Source organism: Amia ocellicauda, chromosome 17 (assembly GCF_036373705.1).
Source record: "Amia ocellicauda isolate fAmiCal2 chromosome 17, fAmiCal2.hap1, whole genome shotgun sequence".
NCBI classification, from domain to species: domain Eukaryota; kingdom Metazoa; phylum Chordata; class Actinopteri; order Amiiformes; family Amiidae; genus Amia; species Amia ocellicauda.
In genome coordinates, this window is record NC_089866.1 from 22,611,063 (window position 1) to 22,630,889 (window position 19,827).

Here is a 19,827-nt window from a genome sequence, read left to right on the forward strand (position 1 = left end):
GCATTCATGTTTTTGGTTTGATAACATCAATGTAAGAATAGGGTCCTTCAATACCAACTCAACCAGTGTCATTACCCCGTCTCAGATCTTGCTAAAAAACATCTGGGAGGTTTTAGATGCACTGAGTTTATAAAATATCTCCCCATATGACCTGTCAAAGGCTGACCTAAAGTGCCTTGACAAGAGAAATCACCTTTGAGCTCAAATTCCCGTGTAGTTAATTCAGGAATAAGGAATCAATAATCAACATAGTGACTTGAATTGTTTTAACTAAACATACCTGAAAACCCCACAGGTGAATTTTTCTAGCAAATTCTGAGACGGTTGGACAACCAAATGCACCTTTCTTGTTTGAGGTGGCGTGGAATGGGCCAATATTAATATAAGAAAAATATATACTAATATCTTAATATTTTAATAATTTAGCTTCAGAATTACATTTGTATAACCAATTATGTTATAACTAGAAGTGTTTTAAAATATTTTAAAATTGAAAACAATATTATTAGAATACATTTTATACTGCATATAACACATAGCAAATGTCCCCTGTTCTACAGCATTAAATAATACAGATTAATTTAACACTATAAAATGGAAATGCATACGCTTGTAAACTTTGAACCCAATCTGAAAAAATAAAATATTATTAATTGTACAGTGACCTCCTTGACACCGGAGAAAAGTTACATCTGCGCTTACCTGCGTTAGCATTTTAATTTATTTGTACAAACACAGAATAACCTTAGTTGAAATTTCCTGTGTACTTTCACTGAAATGTTTTTTAAGTGTCGTCTCTTGAAATGCATTTGTATTAGTTTGGTTTTTCAAACGTTTGTGTATAGAAATATATACCAAAACACAACTTACTTTGAAACGGCAGGCGGCACTGTCTAGTCAAGCACAGGCTACGAGCGCCTGCGTCGTAGGAAGATGACGTAAAACTCTCCCGTCGCAGTTTTGGGACGACAACGCGGTAGATTGTAACTGAATGTGTCTAAAACTGGCAGCTTTTATTAAAAGCGTAAGATGTTTTAATTTATTAAAATACTGGACTCGTGATTGTTGTCTAAATTTAAAGGCGCAGAGTTTATTGTAACCTTGGTTCTGTGGATTAGTTGAACTACGGACGCCGGTGATATCGATAACTGTGTCTGTGCAAGAAGTCACTTTAAATAATTGAAAGCAAGTTTACTCTTACTGTCTTGTGGGTATTACAGATCATTCACTTTGTACCAGTAATTACGAACACGTGTTAAAACATTTAAAAATATGAGGTGTTTCTAATATAAACATGTGAGCACACAGCCTACATAGTTTCTAGATAGTGGAAAGTGAATATGTCGTTTGTGGGTTACGAATGGTCGGTTGATTCGCTTTTTACATTTTGGAGTTGCTGTTGTGTGTGTCTTGATCATATACGATTTGCATACTGGTAATATAACTAACATGTTGTAGGAAGATATTGTATTCATTGTAATAAAACAGGCAACCGTTCTGAACAGATTGGTTAATTTTCAGTTCAAAATAAAGATAATCTTGGCCTATTTAAAATGTAGTTCAATAATGTTTTATGATCATGCATGGATATGAACGAATCCTGATGGTTTCTTTAATTGTTAGGTATGTTTTTTCTTGGTAGTAAGACCTGTGCACATATTTGCAAATTGCATGTGTACCCTATTGTTAATTAGGCCTATATCTATTGTATTGCCCTAAATTGTGTATTACAAATATAATCATTCCTATACATATTCTGGAATAAATAAATGTTTAGCTTTTTTTCATTACTATACTGTTATAACCCCAAGTCTTTTTTTTAATGCAGGTAGCACGTAATTCTAAATTGAAGTTTTGGATTTTGATAAAGTAGAATTCCAGTGATCCTACTTCCATGGCTGGTCCTCCTCTGCAGCAGCCCAGTTTTGTACTGGTCAGTACATTTTCCTCAGATTTATTGTTGTCCTTCTCATATTAAATGTGATTCTTTGTGTAAGCTGCTATCAGCCTAGGAAGTAAAAGCTCAAAGTATCTTACCAATTCAACTCGATTAGATTCTAAATTGAGATTCATGGTGCTGAGCAGAATAGTGTGTTTGTGATGTTATTTCCATAGCAAGCTTTGACATTAAAATGTGTGTCTTCCTTAGGCAAGTCTGAAAGCAGATTTCATGAACAAGACTCTACTCCAGCAATGCCAAGAACTGGTGAAAGTGATTGATGAATACCCAGCTAAGGTTGTTCATATATGTATATACTTTTGAAACATAAATGTTTGATTTCATTGTTTATTTTTGCAATTTGCTGTTCCTTACTTTTGATTTTTCCCTCTCTCCATATCTTTCTCCATCTCTCTGTCTCTCTCACACATACATTCTCTCAAATATGTAATGCGGTACCAGTTCTTTTCAGAGTTAATACAGAGAAGTCCAGACAGCTGCAGCACGATATGCAAAAAATGTCTGCAATCTCTTGGGTTGGGTATAGAGAGACAGGTGCAGGGCTACTGAAGCCTCTGAATTTCTCCTTCCATGCACAGTAGTCCAAGCCATTACACCGATCAGCCATAAATTATGACCACCTGCCTAATATTGTGTAGGTCCCCCTTTTGCCGCCAAAACAGCCCTGACCCATCAAGGCATGGACTCCACTAGACCTCTGAAGGTGTGCTGTGCTATCTGGCACCAAGACATTATACAGCAGATCCTTTAAGTCCTGTAAGTTGCGAGGTGGGGCCTCCATGGATTGGACTTTTTTGTCCAGTACATCCCACAGATGCTCGATTGGATTGAGATCTGGGGAATTTGGAGGCCAAGTCAACACCTTGAACTCGTGATTCATCAGACCAGGCCACCTTCCTCCATTGCTCCGTGGTCCAGTTCTGATGCTCACGTGCCCATTGTAGGCGCTTTCGGCAGTGGACAGGGGTCAGCATGGGCACCCTGACTGGTCTGCGGCTACGCAGCCCCATACGCAACAAACTGTGATGCACTGTGTGTTCTGACGCATTTCTATCAGAACCAGCATTAACTTTTTCAGCAATTTGAGCTACTGTAGCTTAAAGTGGCTTCATGTTGTGCTTAAGCTCATCATTAACAAACTCCATAGATTGTGTTCACAATTTGAAATCGGAAGACCCTGAAATCAGACCTTTCTGGTAGACACGTTGTATTTACTGAATCTTTTTCCATTCAAGATTAAACAACTGCATATCCGTGTTCATCACTGACTTAAAATAAGTGTTTTTTTCAGATTAACTCATGTCCTCTCTTTATATTAATTTGGTTTGGGGATCTTCAGGAGCTGCACTTGATTTTCCCCTGGCTGGTAGAGACAGTCCTTGGCAGCCTGGATGGCGTCCTTCTAGGCTGGAACCTGCGATACCTGCAAGCCAGGACAAACGAGTACCTTACAGCTGTGGATTTCTTGGATCCCAGGTATGCCTGTGAAACTCCACTAACTGTAAAATGCATCGTCATTTATATGTGTTTAAGTCAATGAGAAAATTTCATTTAATTATCCTAATTTAAATCTTCCAGTGCTACGCAGAATCATGCAATAACCTTAAGTGATGATAACTTGTCTCAGGATTGTCAACTGATATACTAGAGAATGTGTTAAATGGTAAAGTTGGCGTATTTTCCATTTAAAGCTCAGACCCTCTGCAACTTTCATTATTGTTCATGTCACCTGTTTGTTTTCCAGTGGTCCAATGATGAAACTTGTGTACAAACTGCAAGCAGAGGAATACAAATATGAGTTTCCAGTCAATCATCTGCCTGTAAGTGTATAAAATGCACAAAGAAAGCTCTTCTTAACAGTCACTACCAGATTCATTGTGAAACAAAGCAAAATGAAGAGCATCCTTTACACTGACTGCATGCTTCAGGAGAGTTTGAAACCATGCTGTTGCTTGCATTTTGAAGTCCAGTTTTATTGTGTATAAGAACAACATTGACTCAGTTATATAGAAAAGTAAAATCCAGCGGAACACAGCTGTGTTTCACCAAGTGTAACCCACTGCAGAATGTCAGAATGCTGAGGTGCCCCCTCTCCTCTCTCAGGGTCCTGTGAAGGCTTCCATCCAAGAAGGCGTCCTCCCAGATTGCCCGCTGTTCCACAACAAGCTGCAGTTTCCTCTGCCTGGCCTAATGAGCCTCACCCTCTCACTCAGTATCCAATCCAAGTATTGGTTTTAGGCTTGTGTTCTTTGCAACAGAATATTTTATGAATATTATAAGTTTAAGACCATAGCGTTGAACATTAAGAGGTCTTTGCTGTCAATGCCTTTATTTGTGTTACTTTTTGTTATAAATATAAATATATATCATATTTGTACAATTTATGGGTTGAGAGCTGTCATCCAGGTAATGAAAGTAGAGATCTTTCTTAGGGAGCAAAAACAACATTTGTTCCCTCTTTGTCTTTTTGCTCTTATTCCTTAATGTTTGTCAGATCCATTTGAATATTACATGTTTCATTTTGCTGCCAGCCTTACATCTCTAAGGGTAAGAATATCCTTTTTTATGATTGTTTTTGCTATAACATTTTTTTTAACATCCACAATTGTGTGTATATAAACATATTTGTATTTTATTTTTTTTGTTATGAAATACTGAATTAATCTCAATTTCAAATTTATTCAGAAATTGACTTTAGTTCATTGTAGCTGTGCTCTGTACACAATGAATGTTTAATGCTTCATAACTTCCGTGTTTTTGCCTGAACTCTTCCAGTGAGTTGCATTCGATGATTATTTGATTATTTTTTCCTCCCAGTGTTACCCAGTGGGGCAGCATGTCAGTACCTCAGACAGTGCGTACTTCCTATTGGTGGACAGCTACCTGAAGTACTTCCTGCCAACAGAGGGCAGCGTACCGCCCTCTCCTTTCTCAGATGTCAGAGGCGCAGTGTCCCCTCCTGCACCCAGGTACTTAACTTTTACTTAGTTATTGTTGTATCCATTTAAAAATTAATTAGTCCTGATACTTTGGCAGGGTAACCTCGTGATTAAAGTAAATATGGAGTGTGATAGCTTGTCTTTATTAAAAAAACAAACAGGGAATCAGTTATACATCTGAATGTGTGTGTATCTATGTCTTTCTCTCACTCTGTATATACGTGTGTGTGTGTGTGTATATATATATATATATATATATATATATATATATATATATATTCAGACGGGTGACAAATTAAAGGAAAAACTTGAGTGGAGGAACATAGTGAATGCAGATGCTTCCAAACAGGTGTACTGCATGATACAATTAAGCAATTAACATCCTATCATGCTCTGTGGCATGTATACAAATACTGAGCAGGCCCAGTTGACCTTGATTTTTGGATCAAGATTGCAGTATATAAACCCCTCATTACAAAGACAAATGCACATATGAGAGTTCAGTGGTGCAAAAACCTACAGAGATGTGGAAAAAAGTTATATGGTCAGATGAGTCATCCTTCACCATATTCTCGACAAGTGGGCGAGTGCATGTGTGGCGACACCAAGAGAATGGTATAGACCTGACTGCTGGACCCCTACAGTGAGGGGGTCTGGAGGCTCTGTTGGGGGGAATTTCCCTGGCATGGTTTGGGTCCACTTGTCCCCTTAGAGGGAAGGGTCACTGCAAATCTGACCACCTTTATCCTATGGTGAAACATTTCTATCCTGATGGGAGTGGTCTCTTCCAGGATGACAATGCCCCCATCCACAGGGCACGAGGGCTCACTGAATGGTTTGATGAGTATGAAAATGATGTGGATCATATGCTACGGCCTTCACAGTCACCAGATCTCAACCCATTTGAACACCTATGGGAGATTTTGAACCAACGTGTTAGACAGCGCTCTCCACCACCATCATCGAAACACCAAATGAGGAAATATCTTTTGGAAGAATGGAGTTCATCCCTCCAGTAGAGTTCGAGACTAGCAGAATCTGTGCCAAGAGCATTGAAGCTGTTCTGGTGGCTCATGGTGCCCAACACCTTACTGAGACACTTTATGTAAATTTGTCCATTAATTTTTCACCTGTCTGTATATATACATATATATCTATGTATAAACTTGTAAGTTTACAATGATTTTGGTTGTCTTCCAGGTCTCCTACAGTGCCGTTTGCAGGATACGGCATCCATAACACCAGCCTCCTGAAGCGGCACATTTCCCACCAGCCCTCAGTCAATGCCGATCCAGCAGCCCAGGAGATCTGGAGGTCCGAGACGCTTCTTCAGGTGAGGGGCAAAACTTCAAAACATGTTGGATTTTGACCTACTTGGCGGGGGGCAGCTAACATAGCCCTTGTGGGTGTCTTTTCCACCAGGTTTTTGTGGAGATGTGGCTTCACCATTACTCCCTGGAGATGTACCAGAAGATGCAGTCCCCACAGGTGAAGGTAAGAGCATGGCAGCCTGCTTCCTCAGTTGCACTGCATCACAGCGCTACAGGTCTGCCTCTCACTCTTCCAGCACGTGATGCCTCTGATCAGTACAGCAGGGTGCATTAGCTTCTTTTAGCGCACTCTTCCTGTACATGTTTTACCATCTGATTTTGCCAGTTGGAAATTGCTTTAGAAATCTCTCAAAAATGGGGTACGCTGGTTTTTTTTGTGTGGCTGATTTAAATAATTTTTTCAGGTAAATTTTACTCAATTAATTGTTAGTTTCTTTCAATTTTGTAATTTCTATTTGTGGCTGTCTCTTGTGTGTCATTTGAGCTGGGACACCTTCAGATCACAGTTATGCAATTTAAGGAACAGAAAATCCCTCTACAAATTACACACAGTGGTATTGTGTTGTGATTTCATTTGGTTTGTATTTCTCATGCTTTACAAACCCAATAGACAGCTGTTTCTGGCAATGGATTTTCCCTTGTTTTTACTCTGTGAAATTCACTTTGTTGTATTTAAGGTAAATAAAACAAATGATTTGAGTAGAAGGTAAACTGAGGACAGATCAGATCTCTTTGAAATATTTCAGCAGGTAACGTAAATTGTAGCACTTATTGGTCAAGCTTTAGCTCTATGGGCAATTGTGGTGATTTAAGCTCCGCCTGTCTGGCATGAGATCCTGGTAGTAGTGCTATTGCTGCTTATTGATTTCCATTGCATGATGTCCCTATCTGTCGCTTTCCTTCTTTTGTCGTGGTTTGTTTTCTTACTCATGTTGGTTGTTGATTTGTTTGAGGCTTTTTCTGGCTCTGGGTGCTGTCAGTTACCACGGTTACTGTAATTCATTTATCATTCCAATCTTCATTCCAATCATTTCTGTCATTTAAGCAGATATAAGGCCAGATTAAATCAGAATTATTGGGCTACCATTGGCATAGCTATCAAAGCACAATAACTCACTTTAATATTGGCCTTAGTATATATGTTGTTTTTGCAACTCCCTTCGTATTTTATGAGGTTTGTAGTTAATCCTTTCTGAGTAGGGATCCACTTTTGCACATCTAACATAGTCCGCTGTATCTCTTAAGTTATTGGGAACACAGTTTGTGCTTTGAACTGTACATCAAAGTTTTAATTACATTTCATGTTAAAGACTAAATTTATATAAAACATCTGTTATTTCACACATTTTCAGGTGAGAGAGAGAGTACCTTTATCAAAAGTTTATTTCGGGTATTGAGATTACTATATTTTGGAGTACTGCATTTTAATATTGTATGTTCTTCATTGTAAATAAGTTCCAAATCAATGATTCAAATATTATGTTTTAGTCTTGCTGCCTACCCTATTCCTGAAAGATACATTTCACATTCCAGAAAATGGAGTGAACTGAAAATTCCATTAACGCTTAGAGTCTCCTAGCACATATTGCTTAAAAATAGAACGCCCTATTATTGGTGATATGAAGAGAGAAATAGCAGGTGGTTAAAATTACGAAATCTGCCTCCCAACAATCTGTTACACAGGATCCCGTATTGGAGATAACCACAAACATCATAAAAAAAAAAAAACAGTATAATTTTAGAACCCCTATAAAGGCTTCATTATGTTATGACTTGAAAATCCACCCATTACTATGTTTAACCATGATACCTGAGCATTATTAGATTGAACATGAGAACCTTGAAGAACAGCTGCATGAATTGTATTGATGTGTCCTTTGTCAAGAATACACTGGCCTTTATATATAAATATTCGACTGTTAATTAAATAAGGACAATGCAAACTGTAATTGAGTTACAGCAGCCAAGCTAAAGCAAATATGAATGTAGAACCCATATCTGTCAGATAAATGTCCTGCAGTGTGTTTTATACTATAATTAAGCTTCACATTAAAAGGGGAAATATGTACAAACTCATGCAGCTGTTGTAATTCATGACGGTATAAAGGATACATTTTTTATTATTATTGGCTTAGTTAACGCTATGTCACTGAAAAAGTCATAAAGTATGAGCTATATGCACAATTTCTTAGTATCTCTACAGAGAGTGGGTGCAGTATCCTCTTTTTCCTGTAGTCGTATTCCTTAGATGGGCTACGCCCTGCACATTGAACTATAGTCCCGTTACAGCATCTATTTAAAAGAATGCAAAAATGATTATATATTTTCTTTTACTACAAAAAACATGTCTGGTTTTAAATGCTCTTTATAGACCCATTCCTAACTTAGCATGAAAAAATGCATTCTCATACGGAGGATGTTATTCATTTAAGGTTCAAGCAACCCCTAGAAATTAAGCAGCAGAAAAGTGTAAAACCCCTGGTAGCTGCAGAAAGGCTCAAATACATTATCACTCAAACAAGCTTTTCCTCATGTATCTTTAATTGACTCATTGCCGCAAATGCAAAGTTAACCCATCACATAAATTACCAGCTCAAAGGGCAACTATTCATGAGACATTTCCACTGGACATTTAAAATGGGCTACTGCATCTCAAATATCATGGCATAGTTATTTGTTTTGTCAATGTTTTTTTTTTTCCCCTTCCTACCCCAACCCCATCTTCCTTCTGATCTGTTTCGAATGCATTCTATCTTCCTCTCTCTCTTTCGTTCTTTTGTTCTTTCTCTCTCTCTCTTATTCTCACCCTCCTCTTCATTTTCTTTCTCTCTCATTCTCGCCCTCGTTTTCCCTTTCTTTCTTTCTCTTTCTCTCTTTCTTCCCCACGGTGTTGTTTTTTTTTCCTTTGTGCCGTTTCTCTCAGCTGGAGGTGCTCCAGTACCATCTGGGTATTTCCAGTATGCACTACAGCACTCCTGTCCTGCCAGGCTATGGGAACCTCCACACGTACCAAGTACTTTTACCTTTTCATTGTATTCTGTTGGTTCATAAAGTAATGTAAGAGCAGTGGAAAAGCATAGTCATGTGTGAGCGAGGGGGGAGGGGTTTGTGTGGGTCACGTTCATCGTTTTTCTCTTCCAAATCATGTCTTGTGTTGATGCATACTATTGTCACTCCTCTTTTTAAATGTTTTATAAATGTTTAAGTGTTTACCATTATTATTCTCCCATTTCATTGTCTGCCTCAATAGCATACACTACTACAGTATTCAGTAGATCATGACAAAAATTGCCCATATAGATTTTGGAGAGTTTAAGATAATGATAATCATTTGAATTTTCCAAGGGAAGAACAAATTTCAGATCGGGACAGAGTTATTGTTTGGATTTTTTGACTTTATCAAAGTATTTATTGGATTTTAAAGATGGCTTCATTTTATTCTTGTTGGTCAGTTGTTTTCTACATTTTTCATTACTCCAGTAAAGAAGCTCATGACTGTATTTAAAAATGCTGGAAGTTTATTTTACTCTAATATATCCTGATGGGGGATGTCCTGTGTATTCAGATGATACCTGGTGTATAATGTATTGCTCTGCTGTGGGGGTGGGGATTTTAGGAGCCCTTCAGCCCTACTGAGGAGCACGTGTTGGTGGTGAGGCTTCTGGTGAAACATCTCCACGCCTTCTCCAGCAGTCTGAAGCCAGAGCTGATCTCCTCCTCACCCTCCGCTCACTCCCACACCAGCCCTCTGGAGGAGTTCAAAAGGTGAGTGAGGTTCAGGTTTTGCAAAGGCTTGCAAGCAGATAAAAAAGCAAACGCACCAGGGGGGAATAACCACAACTTTTTGTTCTTGATCTTTAGGGTCGTGATCCCCCGGTTTGTGCAGCAGAAGCTGTACGTGTTCCTTCAGCACTGCTTTGGTCACTGGCCCCTCGACGCTTCTTTCAGAGCAGTATGCACACTTTGTTTTAAATATGATTGATATGGAAGCTGGGATTGAATTAGGAGTAGTTGAAGTTATATGCTCACTTTGTGGTTGTGTGATGTGAGGATGATTTATTTATTTATGGCTTTTTACGACCCCTTTTAAGTACCTTTTTCTAATCTGTATGGTTTCCTTCTTCCGCAAAGGTTTTAGAAACGTGGCTCAGCTATATACAACCGTGGAGATACATCCCTGAGAAACACAATCCCCAAGTGGATAATCAGAACCGGAGTGTGCCAGACAAATGGTACGGTTTTAACCAAAGGCTATTCAACAGACAGTCATTGTAATGATTTATTGTCCTTCTAATCGGTTTTCTATTCTGTTTGTGTGTTTGTTTGCTGGTTGATTATTCTTTCTCTGTGAACAGGGCCTCCTTCTTGCAGGAGAATCTGCTGATGTACACCAGACTCTTCCAGGGCTTTTTAAACCGGGCAGTACGCACCGACCTGGTTAATGCCAAGAACGCGCTGATGGTTTTCAGGGTGGCGAAAGTCTTCGCTCAGCCCAACTTGTCAGAAATGATCCAGAAAGGTAAGAGAGACAGATGTTGCGTTTCAGCTCACATTATGGGGCTGTTTTCAAAAATTATCCAAATAACCACTATGTTCCTTTGGTGCTGTAATAGGGCTAAGTGGAAGTGCAAGAAACATTATTACAATCTGCCCATCTCATACCTTAAGTGATAATGTCCTGACAGGGCAGAACAAGGAAACGGAAGGGAGCAAACAGTGGAGAAGAAAAATGAGACTTGTTCCAGTGAATAATAATGGGGGGACAACCTGAGCAGCAAATGTGTTTTCTACACAGCCCCCGATTATCCCTTCAGATTGCTTTGGAAATCCTTCAGTTGTCTCCATCTGCCAGGTTTAATAATTGTGTAGCACTTTTTCTTTCCCCCCCACATGGACAGCACCCTGGTTAAATCACTGTTACACTGAACATATTTTCTGCATTTCGGCAATTACATGAATCCTTCCTTGTGCATGTGTATATATAATATAGATTTTCTCAGCTTGTATGTGTCAAATTAATGCTTTCATGTTGATTGATTACAAACAATCAATATAATATATATAGAACTTATGAGGTTAATACATTTTTTTTTTTTTTATAGATGGTATAGTATAGGAGTCGATTGCTTGGCATTACTCGGGTGGATGTTCAGGAACAAACTGACTAATCAGGTTGCTCATTATGTAATTGCTGGGTTTAACAAATTTATTTCCATTATAGATATGTGTGAATAAGTATAATTAATTCTTACTGCTTCTCAGTTACTTGCAAAGCTCTGCAGTTTGTCGTAACGGACTCAGTACTAGGTGGGGTCCGTGCCCACTGCCACCTCATCCTGGGGCAGTAATACAGATGTGCGCCCTGGTGTGTGTGTTTGTTCAGGAGAGCAGCTGTTCCTGGAGCCCGAGCACGTCCTCCACCACCGCCAGCACCGCCTCTTCATGACACCCAGTCATGGTGGCAGCTTCCTGTCCTCACGCCAGCCCATCAACACAGACGGCGTCTTCAAGGTCAAGAACCACGTGTACAGCCTAGAGGGCCAGGACTGCCAGTACAAGCAGATGTTTGGGCCCGAAGTGCGAAACAACGTGAGTCAAATGCTAACGATGCTTTGACACACATGAGCTTCAGCACAAAAAAAAAAAAAAAGTTATTATGTGTGTGCATCGTTTTGAGCTTTCAAAAACCAACATCAGTTGTTTTGGGACATTTCCTTAAATAATGCAAAATGTACTCAATGCTGAAAGAACAGATTGTTGCTTATTTTGGGGAATATCGCTCTCCATGGAGCTGCTGAACTGGAAAAGCAGCTGGTAGAAACAGTTTACACTCTCACACTAGGCGTTGAACTGATACATTGCTGAAATTAGTGTCAGAAACACAAAAGAAGCTTGTTGGATAAATGTAGATAGATACAGAAACCTTTATTTTATATGATCTACAGATATGTGTTTGAATTATGTGTTTACAATTTTTCTAGGTGTTAAAACTGGTCCGGATGATCGCACAAGCCAAACAAACTGCAAGGTCCATATCAGAGCACTCTGCAGAAGCAGCTGCCAGTCAGTCCTTCCTCTCCTGGTTTGGGTTCGGTTCCTCTGATCTGAACACATCCTATACAGGGAATGAGCTGGATGATATGGGGTTGGAAACCATAAGGAAGACTGATGAGTATTTGGAGAGAGCGCTGGAGTATCTCTGTCAGGTATTCCGGGTATGTCAAGAGTATTTGCTCCTTGTTAATACTTTTTGTTTCTGTTTTTTCAAGTTTAAGCTATTTATGCATTCCCTTTTTCTTAATCAACAATCCTTAGTTCTCTATAGGGGTATTTTCAGCATTTTTAGCTTTTTCTTTTTGAATAAAGGGAGAGAGAATGAAATAGTGTTTTTATATAGTTGCCTGCAGGACAGCTATCCCAGCTGATGGTGAGCTTTGTGTCGACGCAAGATGATGCTGGAACCCGGCAGCTTCCTGACTGTATACCGGGAGAGAACGGACCGGTCCTCACCGATCTGGGAAGACTGCAGGTAAAAGGATTGCCCCCACTCTCCAACAAAGTGAAGATCGCAGAACAAGGACTCAGACTTTGGGTGTCAACTTTAAGCCATAGCTAAACTTTTTAGGAAGTTCTCTAGACTAATAGAAGTCTAGCGATCATTTGGAATAAAGATCATGAGAAATCAAACCGTTTACAATGATGTTGAAGGGATTTTTACGTTTCACAGATTATTAACGGACTCCGCAGATTTGACATCGAGTACCAAGGGGACCCAGAATTACAGCCCATAAGAAGCTATGAGATCGCAGTTCTTGTCCGTCTGCTCTTCCGCCTGTCGTGCTTCATTAACCAGCGGGTGAGTGTAGCTGTCCAGCGCAACAGTGGCTTTGTATTTGTTCCGAGAGATACCGGAACTAATTAGCAGCGTACGGCATTGCGCGTGATCATGTGACTGGTCTTCCTAGTGAAGAGATGCTTTGCGTGACAGTGAAATGGTAATTGTATCCTGCAGTCTTTGGAGCCAGTCCATCTGCAAGGTGTTCATCTGAGGTCTTTTCTCATTCAGTTTGCAGGAGAGATGAACGCCCTCTGCAGCAGACGTGGCTTTGTGGGTCGTTTGAGCCGGCACTACCTGACCCAGCCCAGTGCCGGACCGATCTCCAGGAGAAGCCCCGCGACCCTCCGTGGTGCAGGGAGGCAGACCCGCCCGCGCCTCAGCCTGCGGTTCCTGGCCAGCATCCGCACTCTCCTCACCGTCTTTCTGCTCTACTTGCTGGCCTCGTTTTTTTCCATTGGCCCTCTGTCCTGCACCTTCTGGACATTGCTAGCTTGTTTTCTATATGGCGTTTGTATGACTTTTTTTGCTAAGCAGAAAAGTCATTAGCATAAACTTGTCACACCTTATGTATGATGTACTGTTTTATAATGTATGTTTTTCCAAGGGCTTTTGTTTTTTATTTCAGTATTTTTTAACAGTAATTAAAAAGGTACAATTATCATCTGATGCTTAATATGCTTAGTATAATACTAAAACTACACATGTACATATTTTTTTAGCAGTTATGTTCCTATTTACATCTTGAAGTTCAGATGAGAACCGTCAAACCGCTTGAATTAAGCAATAACTGAAGAGTACATTAGGGATAGATTGCCTTTACACTGAAATGCACTTGGTAGAAAATCAGCTAGTTTGAAACTGACTCGTGTCCATACAGTAACACAATGTACATTTTAAGAATCACAATATACGGCTGACAAATACCAAAAAAACCTGCTCTCCTCATTGTATTTAATATGGTGTAAATCCACCTTTGGCCTTAATTGTTGCACTGTTAGTAGTTCAGTAAGAGAAGTTAGTATCTGAGCTGTCTTCCTGATTTCTCTTGACAAGTTCATCCCAGTGGTGTTCTATTGCACAGAAGTCAGGATTCTGAGCAGGCTATGACTTATCTTCAGTACTTTTCTACTGGAACCAATTCATTACCCTCCCTGCTGAGTCACATGCATTATCCTGTTGCTAAATGTCATTATAAGATGCCATTAATGCTGACAGTAGCCTACGCTATCCACAATATAAAAATGCCGTTGCTATAATGGTGCCCTTCGAACAAAAAACACATCCATATACCCCATGACCTCTTGTACAATCCATTAATGGGTTTTCCCATGGATGTTTGCTTTTGACGACATACTGGTCTTTGATACTTTGAGAGCTTGTTTATTTTTGATGTGTGTAATATAAAGCCTATGTTTTGTACAATAAAAGACTAAACTGATTGATGTTTTTTTAAGATGTTTTCTTGGGTGTGATTTATTGCCAGTTACTATGCTTGCATAAGGTGTAAGAGTTGATAAATATCACCCAAAATGCACATGCTCTCTGCCCAGTCACATGAGTGGACTGAACTATGTAGGCGTTAGGCGGGGGGGCGTCTTATTATAATCGAGTATTTCAATGTTTTGTGATAAGTTGTTTAATTATAATGCAACAACAAGGGAAAAAAAAGTTTTAATGGAGCGATATTTGCAAGAAGTGAATCCCGTTATGTGACGAGAATCGCCGGCGCCTTCGAACCTGGGGGTTACATTTGGGCTGTCCTGTTGTCATAGTAACGTTTACACAGAACGGCAGGAGAGCAGTGCGGGATGTAGGTCCATTTACTGTAGACAACATGTTTCATGTTCAGCTGGTGATTTGTACTTTGGGCAGCGGATCTTGTATATAATATTGTATTTGAATACGCAAATTGAACAATAAGAGCGGCGCCGGTTCAGACAGAACTGGAGAACAGTCTGAATTAGCGCGCCTTGGCTACCGGTTTGTTGTGCTTTAAATGCCGCGATTGCTGTGCGATTACATTTCTTTTCCTCATGTTTGTACCGTTATTTGTATTGGGAGATACTCGTTATTGTTCGGGTACATGCTGTGCTGTGCAAGTCTCCAACGGGAATAGTTATTAGCCTGGATTTCAAGGGATGGCCGGTTTGCTCGCTGCAGGTTGTCAGTCCCGGCTCTGACGCAGCACTCGCGTCCGCTCAGCTGACGGGGTTTCCACAGTCGAGCCGGGAGAAGTGTCCGCCTGGCTCTGTTACATGGTTCACATGCAACTGTTTGGAAGTCTCTAATCGCACTTAAAATGTATTGTTTGACGTCATGCTAAGATGGGGTAATATCGACTAAATTGGGAGGTCAGCAATGCGAAATGTAAATCAGTGACTACTGTACCAGGTCTATAATTGTATAATCGGTTAATTTACAAAATGTCCAATTAATCAATTAGTTGTAGATACTTGCATTGCCAGATTTGAAACCAGATGCTTTTTGCTTTGTTTCTTCCAAGGACGGAGATGATTTGGAGTTTAAGCCTATTTCTCAGAGCAGGTGTGCAGTCCAGGGAGGCAGCAGCTCCGATTTAGCCCAGATTCCTGTATTTGTATCGTATTTAAAAGGTGGCTAAAGGTTATCAGAATAACTGATTAACTCGTCAAAATAATATAATCAGATGTCGAGTAGTAGTCTGCCACCCATAGGGAATCTCCCCCACTGGCCCCGTGTTGTGAGCTTTGATAAAGCTCGTTACCCACGACCTTTTCGCCCCGATGCCCCTGTTGTTGATGCCCAGAGGACGACTGTCCCCCCCGGCGACATGGACTCGGGTCCGAGGCGGGTCGCGGCGCTGGAGCGGGACCTGCAGTTCCTACAGCAGCAGCACCGAGACACGCTGGGCAAACTGCATGTGGAAATAGAGCAGCTCAAACGGGACAATAAAGGTGAGATGGAAATGCATTTAGAGCATTTGATATGTTTTTGATATCATTAGAAAAATGCTTAATTCGTTTCAGTATTCTCGATTTATATAAAGAAGGGGGTTTAGCTCACTGCACAAAGATTGAATCTAGATATATTTTCAATTCTGAATACTTATTTGAAAATTCCAGTCTCCTTTTTCACCCCAAATAAAGCTTTCAGTTCTGTTATACAGTGGAAAACATGCTTTTGTTACTCAACATTGAATTCAATGACAGATCTTGTAAATAATCTGTCATCCATTCATCTGAAAATGTCACACTGTATCATGTGGATTAAGGTTGAGGTCCACTCTACTTCAAATCTGATTAAAGCCGGTCAAATTGTACAAGAAGTTACTAAACAGATCAGTGTAGTGTTGTAATCGGGCTTTATAAAGAGTATTTTAATAAGTCAAGAGGAAATTCATGAACTGCTGACAGAAGTGATACCTTAGAAATGGGTTGCATGGTAACAAGGGATTATGAAATGAAAGGATGTTGTTTTGGTAACTGTTGAGACAAGGTATTCACTTACCCTCTTCATTTCACTAATCGCCAGACCCCACCTGGAGATTCCCCTACAAGTAACTGTCATTAACCTGACATGTCTATTGAATGGTTTTAGATCTGCATATATATATATATATGATCATTTTGACCCAGGACTGAGGTCAATATGTATAAATGTTCATGAATATTGCAGAGAATTCTTAAATAATGTCCATATAACTGAACAACGTTATTGCAGAAATTGTTGTTATATAAGAAACTTCTCCACTTTGTTACAGATCTACAGTATAAGTTGATTATGGAGCCAAAACCATCAAGAAAAGGTAATAACACTGCCGCTAGTTGAGCTCATAGACTGTCAATGACAGTGCTTTTTTGCCACAAAGTGTCCTCCTTCACTATACTTTACATTCATGAATATATCCACTAAACTGTGGGGGAGTCTGAAGATAACACTATGCCTCTGTAAAGCAAAGCCATTCCCAGCTCTGACCACATCCATCGGTATTTAAATTAATCAAGCATCACTCACCTTTTCACCTGACAAAAAGACATGCATACAGCCTGGCAGTAAAAGACTCATGCACAATCTACTGAAATACAATGAGGACTGAACGAAGAAAAGATAAAAGTAGAAGTCATCAAATCATAATACAATTCTGGATAGAAATGCCATAGAGGAGGGGTTTGCGTTTTCCTCATTAAATGACCCCCTGTGGCCTTGTTAGGAACCAGAGCTGGTAGGCCTGTCTGTCACACAAGCCTGGCAGCCTAATGCTTGTCTGTTGTTGTCCATTCAATCCCAATCATCTCCAAGAGCACGTTTCCATTGAGGGCCGTTTTCTGTCACTCTCCTGTCCAGCTCACATTACAATCGTTCCGTGAGGTTAAAGCCAGGCAGCTGTGGAGAGCAACGCGTGTATTTTTTTTAAATTTTGAACGAGGAAAACTTTGAACCCCATTGACATTCTCTGAAACTGAATGTAAACAGTATTCGCCGGCTCTGGGAGATTATTAGAATCGACCTCTATCCTTCCAGGGAGCGCTGTATCCTCCAGTGCCAAGCCAAGCGGGCGCAGAGCCAGCCAGCAGATCTTAGGTGAGTAACTGATACAAAGTCTAGAGAGAAAAATGACAGGTATGTTACTTCAACAGCTGGAGAAACTATTTTTCAGAAGGTTAATTGATTAATTGATACTCTTATAGAAACTTAAAAAGGGCTTTAATGTAATGTATAAGTGAGACTTGGCTATGCTCTGGTGTGGTTAGCATCCTCAGGTTCCTGTAGGAAGACAAATAGGCCACAGCTTCTGCAGCAGCAGGGAGATTCCCAGGCATGTAAAGGGAATTTCTTGGAGCAGACCGTGCACACACTGGATCTGCACAGCGGCCCCCCACAGGACCTGGCCCACAGGTAACCACTACTCCCAGCACACATACAGACTGCTTCGTCCCGATGGTGGTGGTGGCCTTACACTATTTTATATTATATTATAACATCCTGTACAAGAACTAAAGAAAACATTAGTCAGCACCACTATGCGACTGAATACTGACCAATCCAATATAGATGGACATTAGTCTATAGCCTAGAATCGAGGACTGGTCAAATCTTTGCTTCCTCTCCTTGCAGCGACCTAGAAATCGGTACCGATGCATCCAGCCTCCCTGCTGCCCTGACCCACCTGGAGCCTGAGCCGCAGGGGGGTCTCATCACTTCCCTGCAGCCCCTGAGGATCCACTGCAGCTCCTCCCAGCCCCCCCGGGCCCCAACCCTGCAGGAGTGCGAGGTCATCATCCGCCAGCTCTACAACGCCAACAGCCTGCAGTCCCAGGAGGTGGGCGACGCCTTTTCTCCCACTTCCTGTGTGACCAGGGCAGGGAGACACAGGAATACACACTTCCTCAGTTTATTCCATTGTAGGGCACATAAATCGAGACCACTGGAATTGGGAAGAAAGTTTTTGGCCGCTCACTCTCAGCCACACCGCTCATTTGGTGGAGAGACCACAAGGAGGTTCAGAAAGGGTAGGCCCAGCCTGAGCGCTTGGCAGATGGATCTAAAACTGGGAATGTTCTGCACTTCCTCTTCCCCAAAAAAAAAAAAAAAAAAAAAAAAAAACTAAAACAGAAATGCTAGATATCGTTCACCCCTTTGCATTAGTAAGAAGTGCTACTCAAAGTTCACAAAACAGCCAAGTTTACAGGCATGTCTGCTTAATGGCTCTTCTGGTTTCTTTCAGCTTCTGCGCATGAAGAGTGTTCTGAAGGATATTGTCATCAACAATAACAAAATGACCCCTGAAACTTACATTCTCACCAAGGCGTACCTCACCGACACCACCAGGTATGAGCTACTAAACATACAGGCCATAGATTCCTCCGAATATTATGACACTAGTTTCATTTAAATCATTGCTTAATATATTTTCCTACAAGTTGACTTCAGTATTTATTTTCCCTCCGCAGGATTGACGAAGCTGCAAGATTTCCAAAACTGCCTCTAAAAGCACTGCCAAAGAAACTGTAAGTGAAATAATACTTGTATCTTACAGTACAAATTGTATCGGTAATGGGAGTTACTAAATACAGTGTCCGTCGCGGGTAAAAAGTATAAAATTAAAATTAAAATTAAAACGGAGACAGAAAACCGGGAAAGCGAGGTTTGGTCTCCTATGAAGTTAATGAAAAGTAACCAAGCCTTGAAAGAACACAGAGCAGGCAGGCCAGCTGGTGCTTGGCAATTCAGGTCAGCAAACGCTTTTCCTTTTACCTTTAAAGGCCCGAGGCCCAGCCTACCGTGGCAGAGCGGGTGATCCTGCCAGCTCTCAAGCAGTCGCTGGGGAGCAGCTTTGCAGAGAGACAGAAGAGAGCGCAGGCGGTGCAGAAGAGCCGCTTACGCAGAGCCGTGCACTGAGGGACTGACATGTTACAGACACTGTATAGAACAGGCTTCCTTTAGCAGTAAAATAGACGCATACTACACATTTCATATCCAGACTTCTTTTATCATACAAATCTGCTGTGATTAAGTTGCTCTAAGGTTAGTGGTTGAGCTGGCTGAACGGTTTCCTATATACACGCAACATGGCAACACAATCTCTATATTCCTGACTCAGAACAGTCACTATATGAACAGTTGGGGAACAAAATGCTTTGGAGTCCAGCCAGTTTGAAACATGGGGACTTTCTGGAAGATAATGATCAATAAACATGGGAATCACTAGAAATAAAGTGCTTTAAAAGTTGCCATGTAATTCTTTTCAGCCATTTGCATTTCTACAACTTGCAATTTAAC

At 40.5% G+C, this 19,827-nt stretch overlaps 2 protein-coding genes across 4 annotated transcripts; both read left to right on the forward strand.

The window, feature by feature from the left end:
• Positions 1 to 913: 913 nt before the first annotated feature.
• Positions 914 to 14,506, forward strand: smpd4 (sphingomyelin phosphodiesterase 4). Of its 2 annotated transcripts, XM_066689149.1 has the most exons (20): positions 914 to 1,024; positions 1,829 to 1,933; positions 2,150 to 2,236; positions 3,300 to 3,436; positions 3,705 to 3,780; positions 4,064 to 4,172; positions 4,455 to 4,507; positions 4,778 to 4,929; positions 6,100 to 6,232; positions 6,322 to 6,393; positions 9,154 to 9,243; positions 9,847 to 9,995; positions 10,092 to 10,182; positions 10,362 to 10,462; positions 10,586 to 10,749; positions 11,614 to 11,819; positions 12,212 to 12,445; positions 12,628 to 12,759; positions 12,958 to 13,086; positions 13,297 to 14,506. In XM_066689149.1, the coding sequence occupies exons 2-20, from the start codon at positions 1,895 to 1,897 to the stop codon at positions 13,612 to 13,614; spliced, it is 2,472 nt and encodes an 823-aa protein (XP_066545246.1). In that variant the 5' UTR covers positions 914 to 1,024; positions 1,829 to 1,894; the 3' UTR covers positions 13,615 to 14,506. The 2 variants fall into 2 exon arrangements, with proteins under 2 accessions (XP_066545246.1, XP_066545247.1); XM_066689150.1 differs by lacking the exon at positions 9,154 to 9,243.
• A 356-nt stretch (positions 14,507 to 14,862) lies between these two features.
• ccdc74b (coiled-coil domain containing 74B) lies at positions 14,863 to 19,786 on the forward strand. Of its 2 annotated transcripts, XM_066689876.1 has the most exons (9): positions 14,863 to 14,878; positions 15,854 to 16,001; positions 16,808 to 16,852; positions 17,569 to 17,628; positions 17,799 to 17,943; positions 18,163 to 18,367; positions 18,773 to 18,876; positions 18,999 to 19,055; positions 19,311 to 19,786. In XM_066689876.1, the coding sequence occupies exons 2-9, from the start codon at positions 15,878 to 15,880 to the stop codon at positions 19,444 to 19,446; spliced, it is 876 nt and encodes a 291-aa protein (XP_066545973.1). In that variant the 5' UTR covers positions 14,863 to 14,878; positions 15,854 to 15,877; the 3' UTR covers positions 19,447 to 19,786. The 2 variants fall into 2 exon arrangements, with proteins under 2 accessions (XP_066545973.1, XP_066545972.1); XM_066689875.1 differs by having other exon boundaries at positions 14,865 to 16,001.
• The last annotated feature ends 41 nt before the right edge of the window (positions 19,787 to 19,827 follow it).

Excerpts from the sequence above, each read along its gene's own strand:
- smpd4 (XM_066689149.1), top strand. The coding sequence starts at position 1,895 with ATGGCTGGTCCTCCTCTGCAGCAGCCCAGTTTTGTACTG. Across the intron at positions 4,173-4,454 it reads GAGCCTCACCCTCTCACTCA|ATCCATTTGAATATTACATG; the intron begins GTATCCAATCCA and ends AATGTTTGTCAG. Across the intron at positions 12,446-12,627 it reads ATCTCTGTCAGGTATTCCGG|TTGCCTGCAGGACAGCTATC; the intron begins GTATGTCAAGAG and ends GTTTTTATATAG.
- ccdc74b (XM_066689875.1), top strand. The coding sequence starts at position 15,734 with ATGTCGAGTAGTAGTCTGCCACCCATAGGGAATCTCCCCCACTGGCCC. Across the intron at positions 16,002-16,807 it reads GCTCAAACGGGACAATAAAG|ATCTACAGTATAAGTTGATT; the intron begins GTGAGATGGAAA and ends ACTTTGTTACAG. Across the intron at positions 17,629-17,798 it reads AGCCAGCCAGCAGATCTTAG|CATCCTCAGGTTCCTGTAGG; the intron begins GTGAGTAACTGA and ends TGGTGTGGTTAG.